This window comes from Sceloporus occidentalis, unplaced genomic scaffold (assembly GCF_023333645.1).
Source record: "Sceloporus occidentalis isolate IW3139 unplaced genomic scaffold, rSceOcc1.0.p SCAF_10, whole genome shotgun sequence".
NCBI classification, from domain to species: Eukaryota; Metazoa; Chordata; class Lepidosauria; order Squamata; family Phrynosomatidae; genus Sceloporus; species Sceloporus occidentalis.
The window spans coordinates 34887854-34911656 of NW_028316990.1; the positions used below are offsets into that span (position 1 = coordinate 34887854).

At 44.8% G+C, this 23803-nt stretch overlaps 1 protein-coding gene across 2 annotated transcripts; it reads left to right on the forward strand.

Moving 5' to 3' along the window:
• The first annotated feature begins 193 nt into the window (after positions 1-193).
• Positions 194-22879, forward strand: FBXL18 (F-box and leucine rich repeat protein 18). 2 transcript variants are annotated; one of them, XM_089540648.1, is made up of 6 exons: positions 194-337; positions 1679-1879; positions 3979-5528; positions 7442-7660; positions 18169-18224; positions 20875-20928. In XM_089540648.1, the coding sequence occupies exons 1-5, from the start codon at positions 320-322 to the stop codon at positions 18176-18178; spliced, it is 1998 nt and encodes a 665-aa protein (XP_089396774.1). In that variant the 5' UTR covers positions 194-319; the 3' UTR covers positions 18179-18224; positions 20875-20928. The 2 variants fall into 2 exon arrangements, with proteins under 2 accessions (XP_089396774.1, XP_089396772.1); XM_089540646.1 differs by lacking the exon at positions 18169-18224 and having other exon boundaries at positions 20875-22879.
• Positions 22880-23803: the final 924 nt, after the last annotated feature.

Here is a 23803-nt window from a genome sequence, read left to right on the forward strand (position 1 = left end):
CACTCCCAAGATGGCGGCACCGCCTTCCATTCTCTCTCCCTCACTCTCTCTCTCCCAAGATGGCGCCCGCCGCTTTCAAAATGGCGCCCGCCTCTCCCAAGATGGCGGCTAAGCTCCCTTTTTTTCGAAAGCGAAAGAAGGGGGAGGCGAACAGACCGGAAGTGAGGTCAGTAACGCGCCGGAAGTAGCTCTTTTTCTGGCCCGGCTGAAAGGAGGAGGAGGAAGAAGCAGCAGCAATCGTGTGGAAGGCAGGCAGGCAGGCAGAGGAAAGAGAAAGCCTGCTTTGGGAAAGGGTTGAAGAGGCCAGCGCTTGCAGACCATGGCCTGCCTAGGAGAGGTAAAACAACCCCCTACCAAAATAAAAGCCTTGGTTACCGTGGCAACCAAGGCTGGCCCTGATTCCCCTTCCCGCCCTCTCCTACGTCTCTCCCCGTCTCCATGGCAACGGCGCTCGCCCTATACTTCTATTGACGCAGCCTAGGATCGCATTGGCCTTGTTAGCTGCAGCATCACGCTGTTGGCTCAGGTTCAAATTGTGGCCTACTAGGACTCCTAGGGTCCCTTTCACTATGGAGTCTTCTTCAGCCTCTGCGCAGGCCTAGTTTTGCTTCGTCGGTGTTGAACCTCATAACTGAAAGGCTGTGGGGAAAGAAGGGCTCCTCCTGGGCCTTTGGAGTGTGTGTGTGTGTGGGTGGGAGGGGGTTATCTCATGTCTGAAAGATGGGGTACCTCTGTCTTAAGACTCCATGTGAAAGGGATCTAGGAGTCCTAGTAGACCACAATTTGAACATGAGTCAACAGTGTGATGCAGCAGCTAAAAAGGCCAATGCGATTCTAGGCTGCATCAACAAAAGTATAGTGTCTAGATCAAGCGAAGTCATAGTGCCACTCTATTCTGCCTTGGTCAAGCCTCACCTGGAATAACACTGGGCACCACAATTAAAAAAGGATGTTGAGAAACTGGAGCCATGTCTCCAAAGGAGGGCGACCAAAATGGCAAAGGGTCTGAAAACCATGCCTTACGAGCAAAGACTTAGGGAGCTGGGGATGTTTGTTTGTTTGTTTAGAGTATTTATACCCTGCTCTTCAGCCACAAAGGCTCTCAGAGCAACTTACAAAACTAGACAGTTCCCTGCCCGCAGTGTGATGCGACAGCTAAAAAGGCCAATGCAGTTCTATGCAATTCATCAGTAGCACTATAATGTCCACATCAAAGGAAGTCATAGTGCTGCTCTATTCTGCTTTGGTCAGGTCTCCCCTGGAATAACACTGTGTCCAGTTCTGGGCACCACAGTTTGAAAAGGATGCTGAGAAGCTGGAGTGCATCCAAAGGAGGGTGATCAAAATGGCGAAGGGTCTGGAAACCATGCCTTATGAGGAATGACTTAGAGAGCTGGTTAAGAGGTGATATGATAGCTCTGTTTAAGTATCTGAAGGGGTGTCTTATTGAGGATGGAGCAAGCTTTTTTTCTGCTGCTCCAGAGAATAGGAAAAATGTTGAAGGATCTGGAAAGCAGAGACTTAGGGAGCTGGGTATGTTTAGCCAGAGGAAGAGAAGGTTCTGTTGTGGTTGTATTAAACCACTCAGGTCTTTTAACAAAACATGTCTTCCTTTCAGTTTTGTTTCTTTCACCCATTCTAGCTGCTGAGTGCTGATGCATTCATTCTGTCTTCTTAGGAAGTGACAAGTGAGGAGACTGAAGAGGAGAGCAACAGTATGAATTTAATGGAGTTCTCAGATGAGATCCTCTTACACATCCTGAGATACACTCCAGTTTCAGATCTTGTCCTGAATGTCCAGAGGGTCTGCCGGAAACTCTCTGTCCTTAGTCTTGACAAAAGCCTCACCCACACAGTGATCCTACATAAGAACTATCAGGTGAGGAAGAGCATTGAGAGGATTGAAGACAAGGGGTTTGGGATTTTATTTAAGAGTTTCGTTGGTGTTCCTCCGGGTCGTGCTGCAAGAGACCATGAGGATTTTAAACAACAGATCACTGTGAAATAGCATGCTAGGTTTACTCCTTTCTCTTCCCTTTTCCTTTTATTTAGGTTTCAGACAGGGTATAGGATCTTACAGCACTCAGCTGGTGTGTTTACTATGTCCTGGCAGACATATTGCAAGAGAATATACATTTTGGTCCAGTCTTTTTTGTGGGGGCCGAATGCAGAATCTACTGTTGTTCCCCAGATACAGATTAAGGCAGAGGTGATGAACCTTCAGTTTTCCAGAGGTTTTAGACTACAAATCCCACAGTCCCTTTTTATTGGTCCTACTGGGGAGGTTGATGAGAGTTGTAGCTCCCACCCTTTGGAATGTGAAAGGTTTCCTGCCTATATCTAATTAGACAGATTTATTCAGTCTGGGAAATGGGGGGATGTGAAGCAAGATGCGCCCTGACTAAACAATGTGACAGCCAGCTTCCCTGTTGCAAACCGTGCCATCCTATTTTCTGCAAGCTTGAAGACACTGAAGTGCATTCCTCACAGCTTGAATGCAGTGTATTCCAGAGGAAGAGGTATTGGGGACATTTTTCTTTTCACATTGCAAGGAGTGGTACTTCTTGCTTCCTGGGGTGATTACTTTTTTTTGAGGTGTGGCTTCTAATCCCCTCCTTCTGGCTCATTTGAGAGAGTCACTCCAGAGGTCTCTGAGCCATTACAAAAGTAAATGTTTGTGTGTGTGTGTGTGTGTGTGTGTGTGTGTGAGAAAGAGAGAGGGTGAGAATGAGTGAGTGCGCGTGTGTGTGTGTGCGGAAAGCCTGAGAGGCTGCCAACAGGCTCAGGAGTTGCATACTGTTTTTCTGTTGCAATGCTACTTTCTGAGAAATTGCTAGGAATTATAAAACTTTCAGCCCATTGCTTGATACAGCAGTCTTGCTTGGAAATGTTACTTTTTGCATTTCCAGAACTAGGATGCTGTGATCCAAACAAAAGTATTTTTTCCAAATTCTGTTTCAAGTATTATTATTATTATTATTATTATTATTAACCTTTATTTATGAAGCGCTGTAAATTTACACAGCGCTGTACATGCAATCTTTTTAGTTAGACAGTTCCCTGCCCTCGGGCTTACAATCTAAAAAGACATGACACAGAAGGAGAAGGGAGAGGTGGAGGGAAAGAGTAAGAGGTCCAGCAGTTCCTCTCTACCTCCAAGGCCTGGACCAAGGCAGATGGACTGGAGGGAGGGCTTGGCTTCATAATGGAAGGTTAATCTTCATCCAGGGAAAATACATACTCTCAAGTAGGATAATACATATACAATACATAGCAATACAGGAAATGGTTTGATAAACAGGCACCAAAAGAACATCAGATGGTAAGTGACAATTATGCAATGTCTGGGAAGGCTTCTCTGAACAGGATGGTTTTCAACTCCGTTTTGAAGCTAGTTAAAGTAGTGATGGCTCTTGCTTGTGGGGGAAGAAGGTTCCAGGAGTGAGGGGCAGCAAGTGAAAAGGGGCGAATCCGGGATGGGGCAGAGGAAATCCTGGGCTGAGACAGGAGCCCTTGACTACCAGAACGGAGGGCCCTAGTGGGAAGGTGAGGAGAAAGAAGGTCTGATAAGTAAAGAGGGGCCAGCCCATGGAGGGCTTTAAATGTCGACAGCAGGAGCTTATACAGTGCGTCCTCGCCTTACGCGGGGGATCCGTTCCGGATCCCTCCGCGTAAGGCGAATTCTGCCTATGCTCGAGCCCCATTGGAAACAATGGGGCTCGTGCGCGGCGGCGCAGGCGCGCGCGGGGCACAACGGGCGCATGCACCCATTCAATTGAATGGGATGCGCCGCCCCTTCCGCCCCACGCACGTGCCACGGCTTGAGCGCATACACTCAAGTCCGCGTATGGCGCGCTCGCGTATGGAGCGGGCGCACTGTACTGAATGCGGAAAGGGATAGTAAACATGTGAGCATGTAGTGGACCATCCCAACTTTAGCTGCTACTGCACTTGGTTTTTTCTTATGCTTGGCTACAGGTGGACAAAGACAAAGTGAAGCAGCTCATGAGAGAGATTGGCAAAGAGATTCATGAGCTGGACATGACTGGCTGCTATTGGTTGCCGGGCACCACCATCGACCAGGTGATTCGTTGCAAAAACCTGGTGAAGCTGAACTTGTCTGGCTGCCACCTCACCTCCCTTCGTCTCTCAAAGATGCTCTCCACCTTGCAACACCTCCGCTCTCTGGCAATTGATGTGAATCCGGGCTTTGATGCCTCCCACTTGAGTAGTGAATGCAAGGCTACACTGAGTCGAGTGCTGGAGCTCAAGCAGACTCTTTACACACCCTCCTATGGGGTAGTGCCATGTTGTACCAGCCTCGAGAAACTCCTCCTGTACTTTGAGATCCTTGACAGGTCGCGAGAGGGTTTAATAATTTCTGGCCAGCTGATGGTGGGTGAGAGTAACGTGCCCCACTACCAGAATCTCCGGGTTTTCTATGCTAGGTTGGCTCCTGGACCAGTCAACCAGGAGGTGGTGAGGCTATACTTAGCGGTGCTGAGTGATCGGACTCCAGAGAAACTTCATGCTTTCCTCATCTCTGCTCCTGGTGGCTTTGCACAGAGCTGTGCTGTTAAAAACCTTTTAGACTCCATGGCCCGGAATGTGACATTAGATGCTTTACAGCTACCTCGATCTTGGATGAATGGCTCCAGCCTCCTCCAGCTTTTGAAAGTCAGCAACCCTGTCTACTTCAGTTTCAACCGCTGTAGCTTATCTGGTGGCCAGCTTGTCCAGAGAGTCCTGAATGGTGGTAAAGACCTCCGCAGCCTGGTCAGTTTGAACCTGAGCGGCTGCGTTCACTGTCTGTCTCCAGACTCCCTCTTGCGCAAGGCGGAAGATGACATTGACAGTGGCATTGTGGAGACACTGGTTGCCTCTTGCTGCAACCTGAGGCACCTGAACCTCTCGGCTGCCCACCATCATAGCTCAGAAGGCTTGGGTGAACATTTATGCCAGCTCCTTGCCCGCCTGAAATGCCTTCTCTCTCTGGCTTTGCCTGTTTGTGCTATTGCCAACATTTCCTTGACAACTGCTGACAAGCCTTCAGTGCAGCCGGTGGCTAATGTAGCCTCACAAGGTTTTGGAAAGAAAGTCCGAATTGGGGTCCAGACCTGTTCCAGGAACTGCCTAGAACAAGGCAATTTCAAGCCCCCCTCTTCTGTGTTTTGGACTCTACTAGAAAGCCTTCCCTTTCTGGAAAGACTGGAGTTGATTGGTTCCAGTTTCTCCTCGGCCATGCCAAGGAATGAGCCAGCTATCCGGAACTCGCTGCCTCCCTGTAGTCGGGCACAGCATGTGGGGGATGCAGAAGTGGCTGCCATTGGCCAGCTGGCATTCCTGCAGAGCCTCACCTTGGCCCAGCTGCCCAGCGTTCTTACCGGCTTTGGGCTGATTAGCATTGGGGTCCAATGCCAACGCCTACGGACCCTCTCGCTGGCCAACATAGGCCTTATGGGAAAAGTGATGTACATGTCAGCCCTCATGGACATGCTGAAGCACTGTAAGTGCTTGCGAGATCTCAGGTGAGGGTGGCAGAAGTTGGCTTTTCCGTTGCTTCTCCAGGTTGGGCAATCAGGATCGAGATGGGCTAGCGCTTGAGTTAGCATGCTATCTTGCTGTCAGTCTCCCTCTCTCTTCTGGCAGGGAGAAATAATCTGAAAGTTGGGATCAAAACAGACTGTATTGGTGGTCAGCTGGAGGTTTTGACAGAGAGATAGATCATTTCCCCTCATCCTCACCTTCCAAGGTGGATTCCACTTTCAGCTGCCAAACCAAACTAGATGGACTTAAAGGAGAATTATATATATAATATTTGTATCCCAATGTTTTCCCAGAATGGCTATGTTATTAAATATCTCTTTTCCTCTGCAGTCTCTCTCAAAACGGAGACAGCAAGTGATCCATCATTTTGAAAGAGACTGCAGAGGAAAATGCAAGTGTTTGGGCTCACACTGTGTGTGTATGACCTGTGTGGAGTGCTGAGGAAGGAGATTGGCCTACTCGTTATCTAAAGAATGGCTTTTCCTGAAACTCAAGGCCTTGGCAAATTGGTAGGGAAGAATATGGCTCATCGGATAGCTTGGATCAAAGTTGTTCCGTATATTGCTTTATCTATCATTGGAGGCAGTGGGTTTCTGTTGCTGGTGCAAAATAGGGAGATGGTTTTAAGCAGTTCCCTGGAGAGGATTGGGAGGTCACTTCCCTCTGTTTAATTCAGCCAAATAAAACTTTTCTTACATTGGATGCGGGAAGGGAAGTTTTGTCAAATTAAAAATATTATCATCAGAGAATAATAAAGCGACAGCATCACCTGGTGGATTTGATGCTGTATGGCAGGATAAACATTTCCACCCAGCCACTGTCTTTGTTGGGAATAGATTTAAGTCATCCTTCACCAATCTAAAGTCCTTCAGACGTGTTAGACTTTACAACTCCCATTACCATCAGATTGGCAATGCTTGACTTAGTGTATTTTTTCTGCCTTCGAAACTCATCCTCATGAAATTATTGCATTGATTGCAGATGACATCCTTGGCTACTTGCATTTCTGGTACATGCTGGCAAGCAAAAGCGGTTAATGTGGTACTGTCCAAGGCAGGGATACTGATCTCCTGTGTTGCTACCTGGTGACTACTATCTATTTCCATGGTGCCTCAAAGGAAAGTTCCTACTTTTCTCTTCCCTCTCTTTGAATGTCAGTAGTGCAGGTGGAAGCTAAGTATTTGGAAGCCAAGCTTCTGGGCTGTAGTACTGCAAATATATCCACTGGAATTACCAGTGCACCTGCACTCAGCTACTCTTCATCTTGTGTCAGATAGATAAATGTTCTGCAAGGAAGAAGAGACAGGAATCAATATTTATTTATTTATTGAATTTATATCCCACATTTCTCCCAATAATAATAATAATAATAATAATAATAATAATAGGATTTATTTACATGCTGCCCAATCACTGGGAATCCAGTGGGATCTATATACAAATACAGTTATGTTCATGAAACGTCTAGCATTTTCAACTAGGTTTTGTGATGGAGGGATTTTTCTCACTTAAAACCCAACCAGCAGCTTTAATTTCCAGCTGTTTCCTCTGGAATGATTTCTTCCACGGTGTCAGTTGAAAGCAACTCAAGGTTAGAGTTTCTGCACCATATGCCCTTCTGCTAAATGCATGGTCTTATCTGCCCTCTTTGTCCTGCCATTAGCATTGCAAAACCACCATCTTGTGTGTGCAAAGCTGCTCAAAGTGCTGCATTTCTCTGGGCTAGCAAAGTAACATTTCGGTCTGGGGCTCACAGAATACCCCAGCCAGCACAGCCTTGGGCTAGAGATTCTGGGAATTACTGTCCAAAAATGATGACTTCCAAACTTCAGCTGCCCTTTATTAAAATATTCAGTTATGTATCATTCATTTGGATATCAATTTTCCCTTGCAGGCTAGAACAGCCATACTTCAGTGCCAACGCTCAGTTCTTCCAAGCCTTGAGCCACTGTTCTTCGCTGCAGCGTCTTTGCATCATCTCCCGGAGTGGGACTTTGCAGTCAGATGCTGTGATGTCATTCATGGCCACCTGCCTTGAGGTCATCATGTGCCATATGTTTACAGGAGAGCCTCTAACAGTTTGCAAAAACCTCCAACAGTCCCTGATACGAAGGTGAGTGTAGATAGAAGGTATGACCAGGTTCTTCTACTCATTCCTTCCCTCCTGTTGTGTACAGTGACCAATTATATATTTGTTTAATTATTTGAAAACTAAGATAATTTCTGTTTCCTGTATCATCATGGCTTGAATAAGCGTATGAAATTGGGGATGGGGGGAGAGAAGTTGAGGGTCTGAAGTGCATGGCTACCTCTAATGAGTTAGCCTCAGTAAGAGATGATTTGTTCCTTCTGCTCTGAACAGTAGACCAGGTTGGTTGGATTTCCAAGGGCCATACTGGACCCCCCAGTATGGTTTTTATTTCTTTCTGGCAAAACCAGTTGTCTTTACTAAATCTATTCCTGGAGGGATATAACTTTGCTATGTTATGAAGTGCAATTAAGCCACACTGGTGTCTTCCCTTCTTCCAATAAACAAGGAATTTGTCAGATGTTGTCTTGCCTCCCTGTGGGTGAGTTCAGTCCCTTTCTGAATGCTCTGGGTGTTTTTATTAATTACGTGTCCCTTTCCACTTAAAGGTTGGCTAGGGAATTCTGAGAGCTGGATTTCCACACCTCTCTCGGGCACCAGCTTGGTTGGGTTAAGGCCAGTGGAGGGGAAATGGTGTATAAGTGTGAAATATTACTGCTGCGAGGCATCTTGGGGCATCTTAATAAGCTTTTGGAGAAACTCCCTCTCTCTGCAGAACTGCTTCTCTCAGCACCATGCCGCTTTTGGCGTTGCAGCAGTTGGGCAGCCTGCCAAGATGAAGGCTGTTAAAACTCCCCATGATGTCAGTGGATTCTTTACTTTTCTTTTTTAAAAAACAGATCCCGCTTCTCTGTCTTAATTGAATTCATCTATGGGGATTTTTTTTTTTTTTGCTTTTCCATAAGACCCAGAAATTCCTTCTCCAGTTTTTCTCATTCTTTGCCTGTCCAATATCTCATAACAGCACTGATTTAAGCTTTAATATCCTTTTTCCTGTGCTGGGTTACACCATCCAGCAGCTAGGCTGCAGCTGCTTTATTCCATCTCATGCAGACTTGCCTATTTGTTTCTCCATCTCTTTTTAAAAAGTGGTGGTTTTCTTTACAATGCTAGTGTGGTGTAATATCTTTCCCTCTTACTTCTACTCTATTTTCCTTCACTTCAAACCCATTCAATGTTAATATAAAAGAGAGAGAACACTCCGCCCATATCAGAGAAATTAGTCTGTCTCACAATGCTTCTGAATCTCTCACTAGCCAGATGTGATGGTGGTGCCCATCCTTGCATTGCTTGGCTTATCAGCAGCACGTTGCTTTGATGTAGCTTTCTTGACTAATAATGGATGGACCCTTGATGTACAGCCTGTGGCCATGCATGGGCCTGGTTCTGTGGCTCCTGCCCGCTTTCTCTTAGAGACCAGCTGCTTTGGGCTGCTTGGACAAAACATTTTTATTAACCGAGGCAGTGATCTGGGAATGGCAGGGAGAAGGCTCCTTTCTGTGGTGAAGCAGGAAACCTAGAGAATGCGTGAGAAAGGCTGTTACAGTTTGCTAGGACAGTGATCCAGATTAGGTGGCATGGGGAGGACAAGGCTCTTTTCAGTGTTAAGCAAAGCGACCCAATCCTGTCTGATCAGTGAGAGCAAAGGTAAGAACAATTTAAAGCCATTTAAATTGGGTCAGTGTGGAGTAGTGGTTGGGATGCTGGACAAACCAACACTCTGGGAAAATCATGTAAATGCTCTCTCAGCCGAAGAGGAAGGCAGTAGCAACTCTTTTCTGAACCAATCTTGCCAGGAAGACCTCATGATAGGGTCGCCTTAGATCTCCATAAGTCAGAAACAACTTGAAGGCACACAACACACACCTTTGAATTAATGCAGCGATGCAGATGTTTAAATAGTCAAATATTTAAGCTGTTCATTCAAGGAAGCTTTTGTCTTAAAGCTGTGCTATGTATCTAATGCTGCTTATTAGTTGATCAATTTTTATTATATAAATATTTATCATACTAGATGATTATTTGTAGGTCTTCCAAGATTCAGTACTTGAAAATACATTAAAAATGGGTGCCCACATTGCCACAAAGGTGTCCTGCTTTATTTCTCCTCTCTGTGCTTTTATATTTGAGTCTGTCAGCATATCCTCCACTCTAACCCTTGAATTTTTTTATAGGGAAGATGCTCATTTGAGAGTACCTGTACTTGCTTTTGGATTTGCTGCCTACCACCATAATCATCTGCAACTGTTGTAACGGATGGCCACAGGATGGCATTGGATAGCCCTGAAGCACAATCCTATCTCCCCCGCCACTACTCAAGCATACATAACCTTGGCCCTAAGCCTCTAACCTAAGGACTCCAGGTCCTGTCTATTCTTGGAAGCTAAGCAGGGTCAACTCTTAGTGGATGGGAGACCACCAATGAATACCAGATGCTAGAGGATATATTTCAGAGGAAGGGACTGGCAAAACCACCTCTGAGTGTTCCTTGCCCAATAAAACCCTATGAAAGTCATGGGGTTGCCATTAATCAACAGGCAACTTGCAGACGTGTGTGTGTGTATGTATGTATACACATACATATCCTTTTCTTGGGTGACTGAATGTTCTGTCAGCTGACTTTCAATTCTGTCTCCCCTAGATGGAGCTGTGGTTTCTTGCTATAAGCTTCAAAAGGGCTGTCTCTCCCCACTCCTCAGCCCAGCCCCACTGTAGGGCAAGTATTCTTCACCTGTGTGTCTGTCGCTGTTTTTCTCCCCACTGCAGGAGTCAAGCCAAGCGGAGAATTCCAATGACTTGTGTTGTAGTGTTATTGCAATCACAAGTGCTTAGGAAGAGAGGGTTCCCGCCTTCTTTCTCCCTGCCATACGCACCAGGAAAAGGATGGTGGCATTAAAAGAAATGTTTATCATAGCAGATGTCCTTCTGGCCCCACAGAATGCATATCTTTCAGGTTTTCACCCATCAAATGGCAGCATTTGCATTGCTCTGTAGATAGGAGAGTCTCCTCAAGGACAGCAAAAGAGAGCAAGAAAAATCCCGTTTCACCTATGGACAATCTGCAACTATGAAGTGTGTGCTTATGTATAACGTGGGTGCGTGTTCGTATTTAAAAACAGATGAAGTGGGAGTCAGGTCTGAGCCTATGTGAATGATTCCTGAGAGCACAGGTTTATGGCAAGCCACACACACAGAGCAAGAAAGCCTAAAGCCGCCACACATTGCAAACACAAGCACAATTGGTGACACAGACAGCACGCCTGGCTTGATTTAACAGTCTGATCTTATTATTTAGATTCAAGCTTCATTGTGCATCAGCAGAAAGGGTGACAACTAGCGCATGACGAGGCCTCTTGCTCTGGTTTAGATGTTCTGTTGAAAACTACAGTGGGGCTGTTGGGGAGGGAGAGCGGGAAGAGTAGGACAGGGGCTTGTGGAAATGTTGGTCAGCAGGAAGGTGACAGAGAGGTGGGTCTGTAAAGTGCGAGGGAAAGGTTTAATAATATGAGAATATACTGTAGAAACATAACAGTGTCCTGTTGATGGAGACAGGAGGCTAGATACAGCTTCCCAATTCCTCCCATTTAGCACTTGCTGTTAATCCCCAGTATCTCCTGTGAAGCTGGGAAAGACTCCCCTTTTTTCCACCAGGGACCTCTGGAGCCAGTGGCTGCCACCACTTCTTGTAGCAGTATGTTTTGCAGATTGAATTGTATATTGTGTGAAGGAAGACTTTTTAAGATGTGTTGTATCATGGCTCTCCTGTCAGTTGACTTTAGCAAGAGATCACGATCTGTATCACTTAGAGACAGTGACTAACTTTTGCTCTCTTCCCAGTCTCCACACAAAACTTAATTTCTTGCATGTCTCTGCTGAAGAGATCCAAGAATTTCTTTGAGCCTTTTTTAATACACACACACACACACGTCCTCAACCAGTAACTTTGGTCTTTTCATAGCTTTTCCATGTATCATACTTCCCACTTTGTGTTTTGCTTTTAGGAATTTTGTTTTAAGAAAAGGCAAAAGTTGGTGAGATGAGGAATCTTAAAGTTTGGAAAAGTCTGAAAATTCCCAAATAAGCAGGTATTTTAGCTTTTTTAAGGTTGCTGCTAGAAATGTAAGAGTTTCAGAAAAAGTCTCTTTTCTTAAAACAAAACCAAAAATAAAGCCCCTGTGTGTTTCTCAAGAAATGCCTTGGTTTAGTACATAACCACCCGGGAAGTTAGATCCCACAATTTGCACTAGGATTTCAGCCAGGCAATGAACAAGTATTCCTTGGCATGAAAGAAGAAGGAAAAAAAAAAACCCCAGGCCTAAGCACCATTCCAGTCCAGTCTGTGTTTCAAAAACACCATCTTAATATGTCACTGAGCACATCCAATGCACGCTCAGAACATAAGAGTAAACAGCTTTCCACATTCCTGGCTGGGAGATTCTGGGAGTTGTAATCCAACTATGTGCCAGGGTGGAAAGGGCCAATATAGAGCTTAAAATCTGGGTAGTAATGAATGTGGGGTCTGTTTTTGTGACGTAAATGTAACCTCTCAGTCTCTGTCCAGCACCCTTCCTTCTGTTGATTGACTTCACATTAGGCTCTGACTGGATCTTGGTTTGAGAGAATCCTCCCTCACCACTCACTCAAGAGAGTCCCTCCATCTCAGGCATTATGTGACTGGCTTCCCAACTTAAAGGGTGGTGTTTGCTTTCACATTTTCTGGAAATGCAAGCCCTGCTTATTGTAAAAGCAAATACTTTCCTGCAGTTTCTTAGCCCTGAATTTCCATTCTGTTCCTAAACTGCTCTCCCCATTCTCACGCTACAGTGATCACATTCTTAAATTATTTATCTTCCTTTCTTTGCCCCCACCCCACTCCCTTTAATTGTCATTTAGTCAAGCTGTAAATATTTAATTCTTCTCTCTCTTTTTTTCATTCTCAGAGTTAGTCCTGCCAGTTCATTAATCACCACCAGCTCCTCTCTTTTGAAATGGCTTCTCTTGTTTGGCAAACACTATATAGCAAAAGGGATGCTCTTAATGCAGCCTTTCTATTCTTCTGGGTTCTGCATTGAGCACTGGATCAAGGGTGTGACATATGTCTCTCTGGACAGGCATCAATAAGGGAGTGGGTTTTAAATTTGCAGGCTAAGAGATTCAGAGCTGGAGAATGGATTTCTCCTCCACTTATGCTCTGTTCTGGGTTCATATAGTTTTAATTGCTTGCTCCTTAATGGATACCTAGGAGGTAGTTGCATTTCCTAATTACTCATATTCCTGCAGGCATGGTGTCTTGTCCAGGCTGTACCCAAAATCCAGACCTGAAGTGCACATTTGCATTCGTGAAGTCAGTTGCGGAAGCTGGTTGCGCGGGAAGTGTGCATCCCTAGGTTTTTGTTGCTGCTGTGTTTATGCTGCCTTGGCTCAGTCCAGTTGTGGATATAGAACTATCTTTGGAGCATGTATTCTTCACTAAGCAACTGCATAAGATTAACATACAGGTTTACGTGTGTCTGTGTCAGTACTTGGGAAAAATACCTCTCTGGATTCCCCCAGTCCCCCAGTCAGCAAGTCAGTGTTGGATAGGGGGTTCTGGGAGTTGGAGTTCATTTTCCTCAAGCTTTGGTGTTTTGTGTGGACACAAATAATTCTGCAAGGGATGAGGTAAGATAACAGGGGTACCTGTGCAGTGCTTGGTCTATGCTGGCTGGCAGCCTCAGCGGTCTCCTTCACCAGTCGGTTGCCCAGATGGAGGAAATTGACATGTCCAGGAGCCTTGGGGGAGGCATAAGCTGTCTGTCATCATCTGGCTACTATCACCAGAGCGTTGCTGGGAATGAGGTTGGCTTGTGGTGCTCCTGTTCCATCTCAACCAGCCAATAGTTCTGTTTTCCACCGAGGAAACAAGAGAAGGTGGGGGCAACACCCTTTGAAAGATGCACAGCACCTGACTGCTGCAGTAGATCCATTGCTGCTGTAAAGAGCAGGCACTGGCCCTTGCCATTACATTTGGTTGCAAAGGGGGTAAACGTATTTCTCCGTAGCACATCTCTTTTTCCTTGCCTCCTGCTCCTCTGCTTCTTCCTGACCTTGAAAAGGCTCCCACCATTCTCCATTGCAGCTTGCGACGGGTTGGCACATTAGCTGCCAATCCCACTTTGCTAGCCTAAGCATGTCTGCTGGCTGGGTCCCCACCTCCAATTGCGAAAGGCTTAATGTATCGCTCGACTGGCGTAGTGAATCATTTAAGATCTCGTTCCAGCTTTCATTGTCTGTTTGGCTTCCTGCTCTCTTGGAACCCTTGAATCAGCCTGTCAGTTTGAATTAATAATAAACTCTGGAGCCGCCTCCTTGGCTTGTGTTACTTGAGGGTTGGGGCACTTGTTGAAATCTGACTCTGCTCTGGGTGTGTGAGTCCTCCTCAGTGCCTCCGCTACCCTCCACTGGTTGGGGGATGAAGGCAGGGAAGGGGCAAGGGTTTCTCTGCCAGAGCCAGGATGGGAAAAAGATGGAGAAATGGTCCTGAGGAGGAGTTGGCTGTTGTATTTAATGAGCGCATGCCTGCAACCAGTGAGGCTGAACACCTGCAAAAGGGGGCAGGGATGGTCCCACACCTGGCACACTCCCTAATCCATCCTCCTGCACTTAGATGATAGCAGAGAGAGTATTTCAAAGCCAGTGGAAATAAGCAAAGTCTGTACATGGACAGGTCTTTTGATGACACCAAAGCCTATCAACGTCCCTGTTCAGTGGACAGGTCCATGTGGTTGTTAGTGGTTAGAGTGTTTTGAGGTGGCCTGGATTCAAATTCCTGCTCTGCCATGAAGCTTAGGTGGCGATTTTGAGCCAGTTGTATGCAGACTCAGCCTGGCATTCATTGTAGGGTTGTAGTGAGATTAAGAGGAGGAAAAAAAAGGGGGAGGGGAGATTTTTGTGTATTCTTTCTGAGTTTAGTGGAACAAGGCAGGAAGGAAGTTGGAAACACATTTCACCCTAAACCAGGTGTATTAAAAATATCTTAGTTTCTGCAAGCAGCAAAAACCAGCATCTGCTGTCAGAATGAAAAATGCCAACAGACAGAAAGAAAGAGAGCTGCTCAGTACCTCTGGTTGGTATTCTGGCAGTTACAGGAAGCATTTTAGAGACCCCTAAGAGAAGAAGCAAAGTGTACAGAATTCTAACACTTCTTGAAGCTCAGATACTTACAAGCCTAGGTAGTTCCAATGGTCCTGGTGTAGCTATGTGTTCTACTAGGTTCAGATGGAAGAGTAAGATGCTTTGGGCCAAGATCATTGTATACAGTGCTTCTTGAAGGTAGATGGGAATTCATGGCTTGAATCAAGCTGCTTCAGCAGCAGCCTGTTGTTCTGGCTTGAGATATACCAGGAAGTCAAAGAGGTGGGTGTTCATGCCCTGCTTATAGGCTTCCCATTGGCATCTGATTGATACGGCTGAAGAGTGAAGCCTTTGGTCTGATTAATCGTGCCTCTTCTTAAGGATTTTTGGATGGCCTAGCTAGCAGACATCCAGTGGTTTCCCCTTCTCCTTCCCTTCCTCTCTGTATTCTGGGTTAATACAGCCCTTTCCACACAAGAAGCTTTGAAGTTGCACCTTGCTTTTGTAAACATGCCCCGATATGTATGCAAGAGGGGAGGGCAGAACAAGAGGCATCCACGGTTGTCATAATGTGTTTCCCAAGCAGAAATTAAGCTTAATTGGGCAATTATTGAAATAAGTTTTTAATTTACAGGAGCTGTTGGGAAACAACTTCTCTGTGTGTTTGAGTTGTAATGCCTGATGCTAGTTGATGGGAGGGCTACTTGGGCTTCCTTCCTTTCTGGCCTTTGTTCCTCTCCAGCCACCCATGTCCATTTGGCTCCTTGGGATGCAATTTCATTGCTACTGTGCTGGGAAGCTATTCAGTGCCATTGATTCGTGGCTCTCAAGGTGTTTTGCCTGTCAGAAATCACTACAGTGGAATAGTTAGCAGTGGGTGGGTAATCGTACTAGCAGAGGATGTACTGGGGGGAGGCATGTAGAAAGAGAGTTGTTATCTCTGCAGTCTCTGTAGAAAATTCCTAGAGTCCAAGTTGCATCTTCCCTTGTTTGAAGCATAGCACCTGTGTGCTCATCATGTACCACAATGAACTCCTTCCACATCCAAGGCCAACTCCATGTTGTGGAAACTCAGCCTTAAGTACCAGCTCTTTCTGGTTCTGTTTTTAATAGGCACATTTATTATATTATTTGAACACTGTCATTCTGTGCGCTTTAATTCTGAGTAACAGCACAGCGAGATTCTCTGTCCTTGTAGTCACCGAGAGGGATTAAGAGGGTCCTTGTTCCCCATTCTGCTAGGCGCTGCAATTGAGTGGAAATAAGCCACCCCTTTTGCCTCTCTTCAGTCATCTCAAATATACAAGCTACCAATATGCTGGAGGTGGGTGGATGATATATGAAGCATAAGTAATTGTGAGAGTGTTGCTGAGGCTGCAGACTGGGGAGCAGATCCGCCTGTGGAAAATCTCACACATTCTTCCAAGTGTGTAAGGGCACCTCCATCCCTTTTAGAGCAAGCTGTGGTATTAGCAGTAGTGTTTTTCTGGCAGCTTGTGATGAAACAGGCTGCAGTCCATGAAAGCTGATGCCAAATGAAATTCTTCAGTTGTTAAAGTGCCCAAGATTTTCCTTTTGCTGCAACAGGCTAACGTGGCTTCACATGTATACACCCCAGAAATATGTGAACTCTGTAATGAAATATTCAGAGTTTCAAAACACTTCTTTTTGGACTATTATTCACAGGTACCCAGGAACAATGCATCTGGTTCTAGAAATGTGTAGTTCCAAAGTGGTTCTAGTACTCATTTTGGTAGTAGAAATGGGGGCTTGCAAATTCCACAGTAACAGGAAGGTCCAAAGATGGATTTCATGCACAGTCCCAGGGTTATTAAGCTCTAGCCCTCCTTGTGCAATTTGAGCAGTGCTAGACATTGAGGTACTACACAATCAAATGTATGTTAGGATGTTTAATTACTGGTATAGGATAATTCAGATGGGTGAAGACAGGCTATTCAAGATCTGCCACAGGGCACGGCTGGCCTTAGCATGGGATAATTTCTGGTTTCCAAAACCCTTCAGATTTAACACTGCCAAATGTTTTTTTCTGTGCAAGCATTGAACACCTTAAGAGATGCATCAAAAATGTCTTTAAGTAACGAGTATCTGATGTAGGAGCACAAACTGATATAGCCACTTGTCCTTCAGCAACTATAATGTGATTTCTAGCAAGAGCAAAAGGCCAGCATCCCTATGAAGAATATTTGTCATTTCCTATGAAGATGGAACCTTGGAAGGGTTTCATCTGCCTCTGTTTGAAACAGAGGGAGTAAACGGTTCAATAGGGCAGATTTTTGGCTATTCCAGTCTCAGATAAATTAGATATATATGGAGCTACAACACTGGAGGATTTCCTTGACTATATTCTTGAATGTCAGATTGACTTGTTATTAAAGGTGCTGGAAAATGAATGAGAAACTTTCTTATTACAAAGAGCATATTAGTATGCACTTGAAGTGTTGTTGCAGGTAGGATTTGTTTGGTTTTTTTTTTTTACAGTTAATGCTGTTAATTGCAGGGGGAAAAAGATTAGATGACAACCACAGTTGTGAGCAAAAGTCTGACTGTTGAAGGAACTGATTTGGCCATAAGGTGCATGTTTTACATTTCTATTGTCCACTTATTTATGTTAGCATATTTTTACTTAGACATGCAAGTTAAATTCAAAATGCATATTTAAAGTGTATTTCCCTTTTAATGAATTTTAAGGCTATTTTTAAATGGTTGTGATATGTTGTCTGTTAACTAACTTAGATTATGCCGATGCTGACTGTCACCCCCAGAATCCTTCAACTACCATGGATAACTATAGGAGTTCACATGTTTGTAGGAAGGTGTTCTGGGATCCACAGAGCTGTTGTATTATGGTGATGTATGGCGACATCAGAATCATACAAGCCATTGATTTCCCTATTACCATGTATGGATGAGAGAGCTGGACAGTTAAGAAAGGAGATAGGAAGAAAATCAATTCATTTGAGATGTGGTGCTGGAGAGGAGTGCTGAGGATACTGTGGATAGCCAAAAAGACAAACAAAGGGGTTCCTAGAACAGATCAAGCCAGAAATCTCCCTGGAAGCCAAGATGACAAAACTGAGGCTGTCGTACTTCGGATACATCACGAAAAAGCCACAACTCATTAGAAAAGGCCATAATGCTAGGAAAGGTGGATGGAAGCAGAAGGAAGGTTGCATAGTAGATGGATGGACCCAATTAGGGAAGTCACGGGTATGAATTTGCAGGAACTAAGCAGAGCAGTGGAGGACAGGGAGTCTTGGAGATGTCTCATCCACAGGGTCAGGGCAGTTAACAACAACAAATGGGCAACATATGTCCTCACTGCTTCTCTTGCCAGCTGTGTAGGCCAAAGCTGCAGCATTCACCCGCCTGCCTCTGCCTTTCTTTTTTCCATCCGGCAGACTTTCCTGACATGCTGCACACGTGAGGAGACAGATCCAGTCGGAAGCCCTTGCAGGTGAGGAGGAGGGAGCCAACTTCCACAGAGAGATTAGAGCAGATCTTGTGGCCCTCTCATTAAATCGGTGTCTTTCTTTTCACCTCCCTGTGCCTCAGGGTCAGTCTAACAGGGGAGCCGTAGTTGCTGTGCACTTAATCTAGAGCAGCTGGAGGGAGTGATGAAAAATCGCTGTATCCTCTGGAGTTTGAAAGATTGTGGGTTCTTCCTAGTCACTATCTTTAAGAGGAGTTCAAGCGATGGCCTTCGATCAAAGCAAATAAATCTGAGGAGGTTTAGGGGCTGTGGGGCAACCATAATCAGTTTGGTATATGCATGCCATGGTTTTTGTGGTGGCCTAGGATGGGGTGGTGATTGGTGGCGGCACGAAAGGCAGCTTTCTGAGGCATCTCAGCTTTCTTTAAAAACAAAAACAAAATAATGGCATGCTTCTTGCTCTTGGAGATATTGAACGCCCCACAGATCATCTCTGCAGCTGAAGTGGTAGCTGAATAAGTTATTTCAGACTATGAGAAATATAGCTGTTTCATTCCAGATCCTTGTTTCTCCCATTTAGGAAAACCAGAACGAGTTGTGCAGAATTGTAAAAATTGCTGAGTAGCTTATGCAAAATGGATTATATTGCTCCAATTGCATTTTTGATGTGGATTGAAGAATCCAATTTTTCTTGGAATAGAGGCATAGTGTGTAGCTTTTGTGGTAATCCATATCTTGGTGGCAGCAGCTTGTTAAGGAAGTATTTTGAAATTTGTAATATAAGGGGGGAAGCTCCCCCGCTTCATAAATTGCCGAAAACAATAAGGTGTAGACGGAGTATGAGCATATATCTTTGGCTTTGTGCTTTTAAAATAAGGAGGCAGAAGTGGAATGTGTAGACCCAAGTCTGATACAGAATACGCAACCGCACTCTTCCTTGCCCAATTTGCAAGAGTTTCAGCAAGACCTTGGTACAGTTCCTTTTTTGGACTACAAGTCCTAGAATCCCCCGGGCAGTCTGTGTAGTCAAAGAAAGAAACTTTCCCAAACTGTTTAAAGCAGCTGTTCCTAAACAATGTCCCACAAGAAAGAGATCTACTAACCCAAGTTTCCAGTGAGGCCAGAACAGAAATGACTGGGTGTGACCATAGCCCCTCTCAAAGCAGATCATCCTGTATTGACTTTCCACAAGCTAACATGGTGGGATTGTTGAGTTGCTGCAGATGCATCCATGTCAACTGCCTTCCAGTGACATAGTCTTTTGGTTTTCTCTGTACTTGGCGTACCCCTGAGCCTACCTTCCTCCATAACAGTGATTCACACTGAGAAGGCATGAGAAGCAAACCCCTGTGCTGCCAGGTAGTTCTCTTCCCAAACCTCCTCCCAAAGAGTCCATCCTTTCATGTGCTAGACCCATACCATCTCCAGCATTCATTTGGGGGAAAAGATACAAGGGGGGGATTGTGCTGGAGCCCTACAAGTGCTGATAGCCCTGGTTTGGGCTGATGGCTACGACTGCTTTTTAAAGCTCCAGCGGTTGCCATTTTCCCTTCCTCCTCTGAAAACAGACCCAACCTGCTCTTGTCCCCTCTGGCGATCAATACCAAATATTTTAACTCGCTTTGTGTGAGTGTGTGCATGTGTGTGTGCTTTCTCTTTCCCAGCATGCCTTATCTTTACTCTCCTGCTGTGTGTCCTATTGCCTCCCTACGTGGGTATCATTATATAGAGCTTGCTGTCTAAGCCAGCTTTAAATGATTATTTCTCTTTTCTCCATCCCCTCTCCCCCCAACACCCCATTTTTGGTAAATATTGTGTATGGATTTAATGGCGGCAGTCCTTTTCTCTGCTTCTGCAATTACAGCCCTGCTGGTGCAGCGCCTTCTCTTCTGGCGTTAATTCCCCATCCACTGTAGATGGGGAGGAGGGAGATATATGGCCCACCCTTCTTTTTCTGGTTGTTTTTAGTAAAATTAGCAACATAGCAGAAAATCTGGGCTGGGAGATATTAGAGTTGTAGAAGGAGGCCAGAATGGGGAGAGTAATAAATGAGAGGGGCTGTAAGGAAGAAAGCCACAACTCTTTATAAAGATTCAATGAAGGGAGCGCAGCGTAGGTGAGGGCAAAACACTACCTCTGCATGCCAGTCCCTGGCATCCTGTGTAGCATCCTTGTTCAACACAATCCTCTCCAGATAAGATGTTCTGAAGCTCTTATTGCCTCCTTGGCCTCTGTATGTGTGTCAATCAGTTGTGATCCATCACATCTCAAAAATTCAGAAAGGGTCTCACTTCTCTTTATCTCTTTCTGGCTGCATATATTGCAAATTGGTTTTTCTGAGAGTGTATCCTGTATCTCCAGAGGCACCATCTGCATCCAAGATGAGGGTTTCAGGAGGTTGAGCAGCACCCCTAAGTTTTCAGACAAGACCTTGGGAACTGATTGTAACATTTTAAATGGATTTAAATCTGTTATTTAGTTTATTACTGTTTTAATATGATTGCTAGTTTGTTTTAACATTTTTTATTGTACTTTTCTCTCTTTTGTAAGCCACTTGAGTCCAAGTTTGGAAAGAAGATGGGGTATATCTGGCTGGGAAATGTGGCACCCTTTAGGACAGCTCCTCCTGTGATCTTTCCTCGTTGACCCTAAAACCTTTCTTTATCTGGTTTAGTTTTCAGGCTGACAGACCTGCACTGAACGTTGTCGTGTTTCCTCTTCTGCATGAAGACTTGACAGAGGTTATCCGAGATGTCCCCATGATGCACTTGGATGAGATCACTTTGTTCAAGAGCCGGGTGGCTGAGGAACCACCGAACCTGTGGTGGTGATGGTGATGTAGCCAGACCAGGACACTTGACATGGACAGAAGAAGGCGGCTACTTCTCCTTGACTGAGAGTCCCTGTTCTTGAACGCTGCTACCATTTTGTTTGAATGCTGTGCAATTTCTGTGCTACTGCCAGGGCCTTACTTGCCAGGAAGCTGGAGAGACTTACAGATTCCTTTGGGGGACAAAATTTGCCCTTGGAAAACCCCTAATATTTATTCATTTTAACTTCTAGCCCATTCCTGTTTCCTAGGAACTCGGGGTGGGTTTGTAATTGGAAAATATTGGAACCTTCCTTTTTGAGTTATCTCCTTGCTATTTAATAATATAAATTCTTCTTTAATTTGAAAGGTCGTTAAAAAGGGTAAGGGGAATTTAACTTGAAAGAATGTACTCCTTTCCTCCCTCCTTTATCTATGGCTGCTTGTTCTTGGACTCATTTGTCTTTTTATTTTTTGGTGCTTTAATGATTTGTTCTTTCCTTGAGTGTCTTAAGGAGCTTCTTAAGTAAATGCAATGGGAGGATGTGTCAACACTTTATTTATTCAGGGGACTCAAATGTGCTTGGGTCACATTCCCAAGCCCCCTACTCTGTCAGTATCTCCTAATAAGGACAGCTGTACAGATCAGACATGCTGTGCCAGGTGCAAACCTGCTTTTCAGTCTTTTAATCCTGTAGTTGTCCAGAGGAACTCACCTTCTTATGCCTGGGATATGCTTGGAAACAGTTGTCTTGTGGATTACAACTGCCAGAATCCCCTAGCAGGGGTTTCTGGGAGTTGTGGTCCTCATAGTAACATTGCCAAGCTTTGGTTTCTTTGCTTTTGTGTTGGAGTGATCAGCCGGGAGTGCTCTTAAATTAAGAAATTTCCATGTGGTGTTAAGGTCTTCATTAAACAAACCTAAAGAGGAATGCATTCTCCTAAGGAAGACTGGACAATGCAGACATCAGCCACACAGACCTGATGACCGTAAGACTCCTCTGTCTTTCCAAATTTTAATTTTTCTTCTAAGCTCAATCTTATATTTTGGGTGTGGCTGTAATGCCCCAGGAAGTTCTCCTTCACAAAATCCACTGCAGTGATGGTGCAGGGCATGATGTCTGTGCTTTTGCATGCAACACCTATTCATTTTAGCACTGGTTGCCTAGGAGAAGTTCTTTGACCATTGTCTGGCATGTCTCATTAGGTCTTGATCATTTATTGACTGCCTTGAGTGATTCAGACACTACAACAAATTATTTTAATTTATAGGAGGTTCTGACATCAAGATCTTGCTCTCAGATACTGGTGCAAGAAGCTCCCTCTCCTCTTTTTTACAGCCCCTAAATCCAAAATCTTTTCTTGCTGGACCTTTTGAAAACAGGCCATGTCCTTCATTAACAGGTCTGTAGCAGCTTAGGGTCAGGTCTTGGACTGGCACATTTTTATCAACAAGGTGCCAAAATTTCCACTTTGCCAACCACTTTTTCGAAGGGACGTTGAACCGTTTGCTGTGTGGCTAACCAGTGGCTGATCTTTCCCCCTCCATAACACTATCCACTGCTTGCCACACCATCCTTTGTGATCTCGTAAAAGATCCTTTGCTTTCTGTGTCCCTTGGGAAGTGGCAGCGTTGCAAGTCTTGTGGCTTCTCATGGTTTGTGCCATTGTTTGAAGGAGAAGCAGCCATCGATCACTCTTACTCCTTTTTCTCAGTGGCTTGCTTCTGCTGTTTAGTGCTTGAGGTCATGGGCCAGCTTGAGTATCTTGTAACAATGTGTGTGTTCAAATGTGACAATGAATTATCTGTGTTAATTGAATTTACAGTGGATTTCCTTGCCGAGAAGGTATATAAATGCTTCCGTATACATTTTTTTTGCTATCTTATTAAATCTTTTCCCCAACCCTTGTGGGGAAAATGGGGTGGGAAGTGGAAAGACAAGAACATGCCTTCTGTCTGTGGTTTGGAAGTCTTATTTAGGAGATCTGCAGTTTTCAGAATCCCCCAGACAGCTTGACAACTGGGGATTCTGGGAGTTGTAGTCTAAAACTGGGCTTTCTAGGGTCTGGTCTTAACAGGTCAGTCCATTGGTCCAGCTATCCTGGGACTGTCTGTTTCACTGTCAGCAGTGACTCTCTGCAGTTGCTGTTCTCATCATTTGATACTTTGCTGTTTAAACTGGAGATTCTAGGGATCGTACCCAGGATTTCTGCATGCTGTCAAGGTAAATTGGGAAACTGGGCAGCAGGAGTTAGGAAACAAGATTATATGGAAAGAAGATGTGGCTGGCTGGATCCCTGAACTAGAGCAGCAGGTTCTTGTAGGTCCTAGTTATAATAATGTAAACCAGCAACATTTCCACCCAGCTTCCCTTTTCCTTTGATCAGAAAGACTGCAGATGATGTAACCTTTTGACATTGGAGATTGTTGCTGTTGTCATATGTCTTTCAAGTCATTTGCAACTTATGGTGGCTCTAAGGTGAACCTATTATAGGGTTTTCTTGGTAAGATTTGTTCAGAGGGAATTTGCCTTTTCCTTCCTTTGAGGCTGAGAGACAATGACCTACCGAAGATTGCCTCTTGGGTTTCCATGGCTGAGCAGGGATTCGAAACTTAGTCTCCAGAGTCATAGTCCAATTTCAAATCACTACATATTCCAATACTCAAATCATTGTCATCTCATAGGAGATCTGAATAGTAAAATCGAGATAACATTGTACTGTGACATGGTGAAAAATAACAAAAGTAGTCAAAGCCAAGAATAATCTTGTACATTTGCTTTTCACCACAGCC

What these genes read in the sequence shown, in the direction of transcription:
- FBXL18 (XM_089540646.1), top strand. An exon ending in TCCTACATAAGAACTATCAG is followed by an intron (nt 1,880 to 3,978) that starts GTGAGGAAGAGC and finishes GCTTGGCTACAG; the next exon opens with GTGGACAAAGACAAAGTGAA. An exon ending in AAGTGCTTGCGAGATCTCAG is followed by an intron (nt 5,529 to 7,441) that starts GTGAGGGTGGCA and finishes TTTCCCTTGCAG; the next exon opens with GCTAGAACAGCCATACTTCA.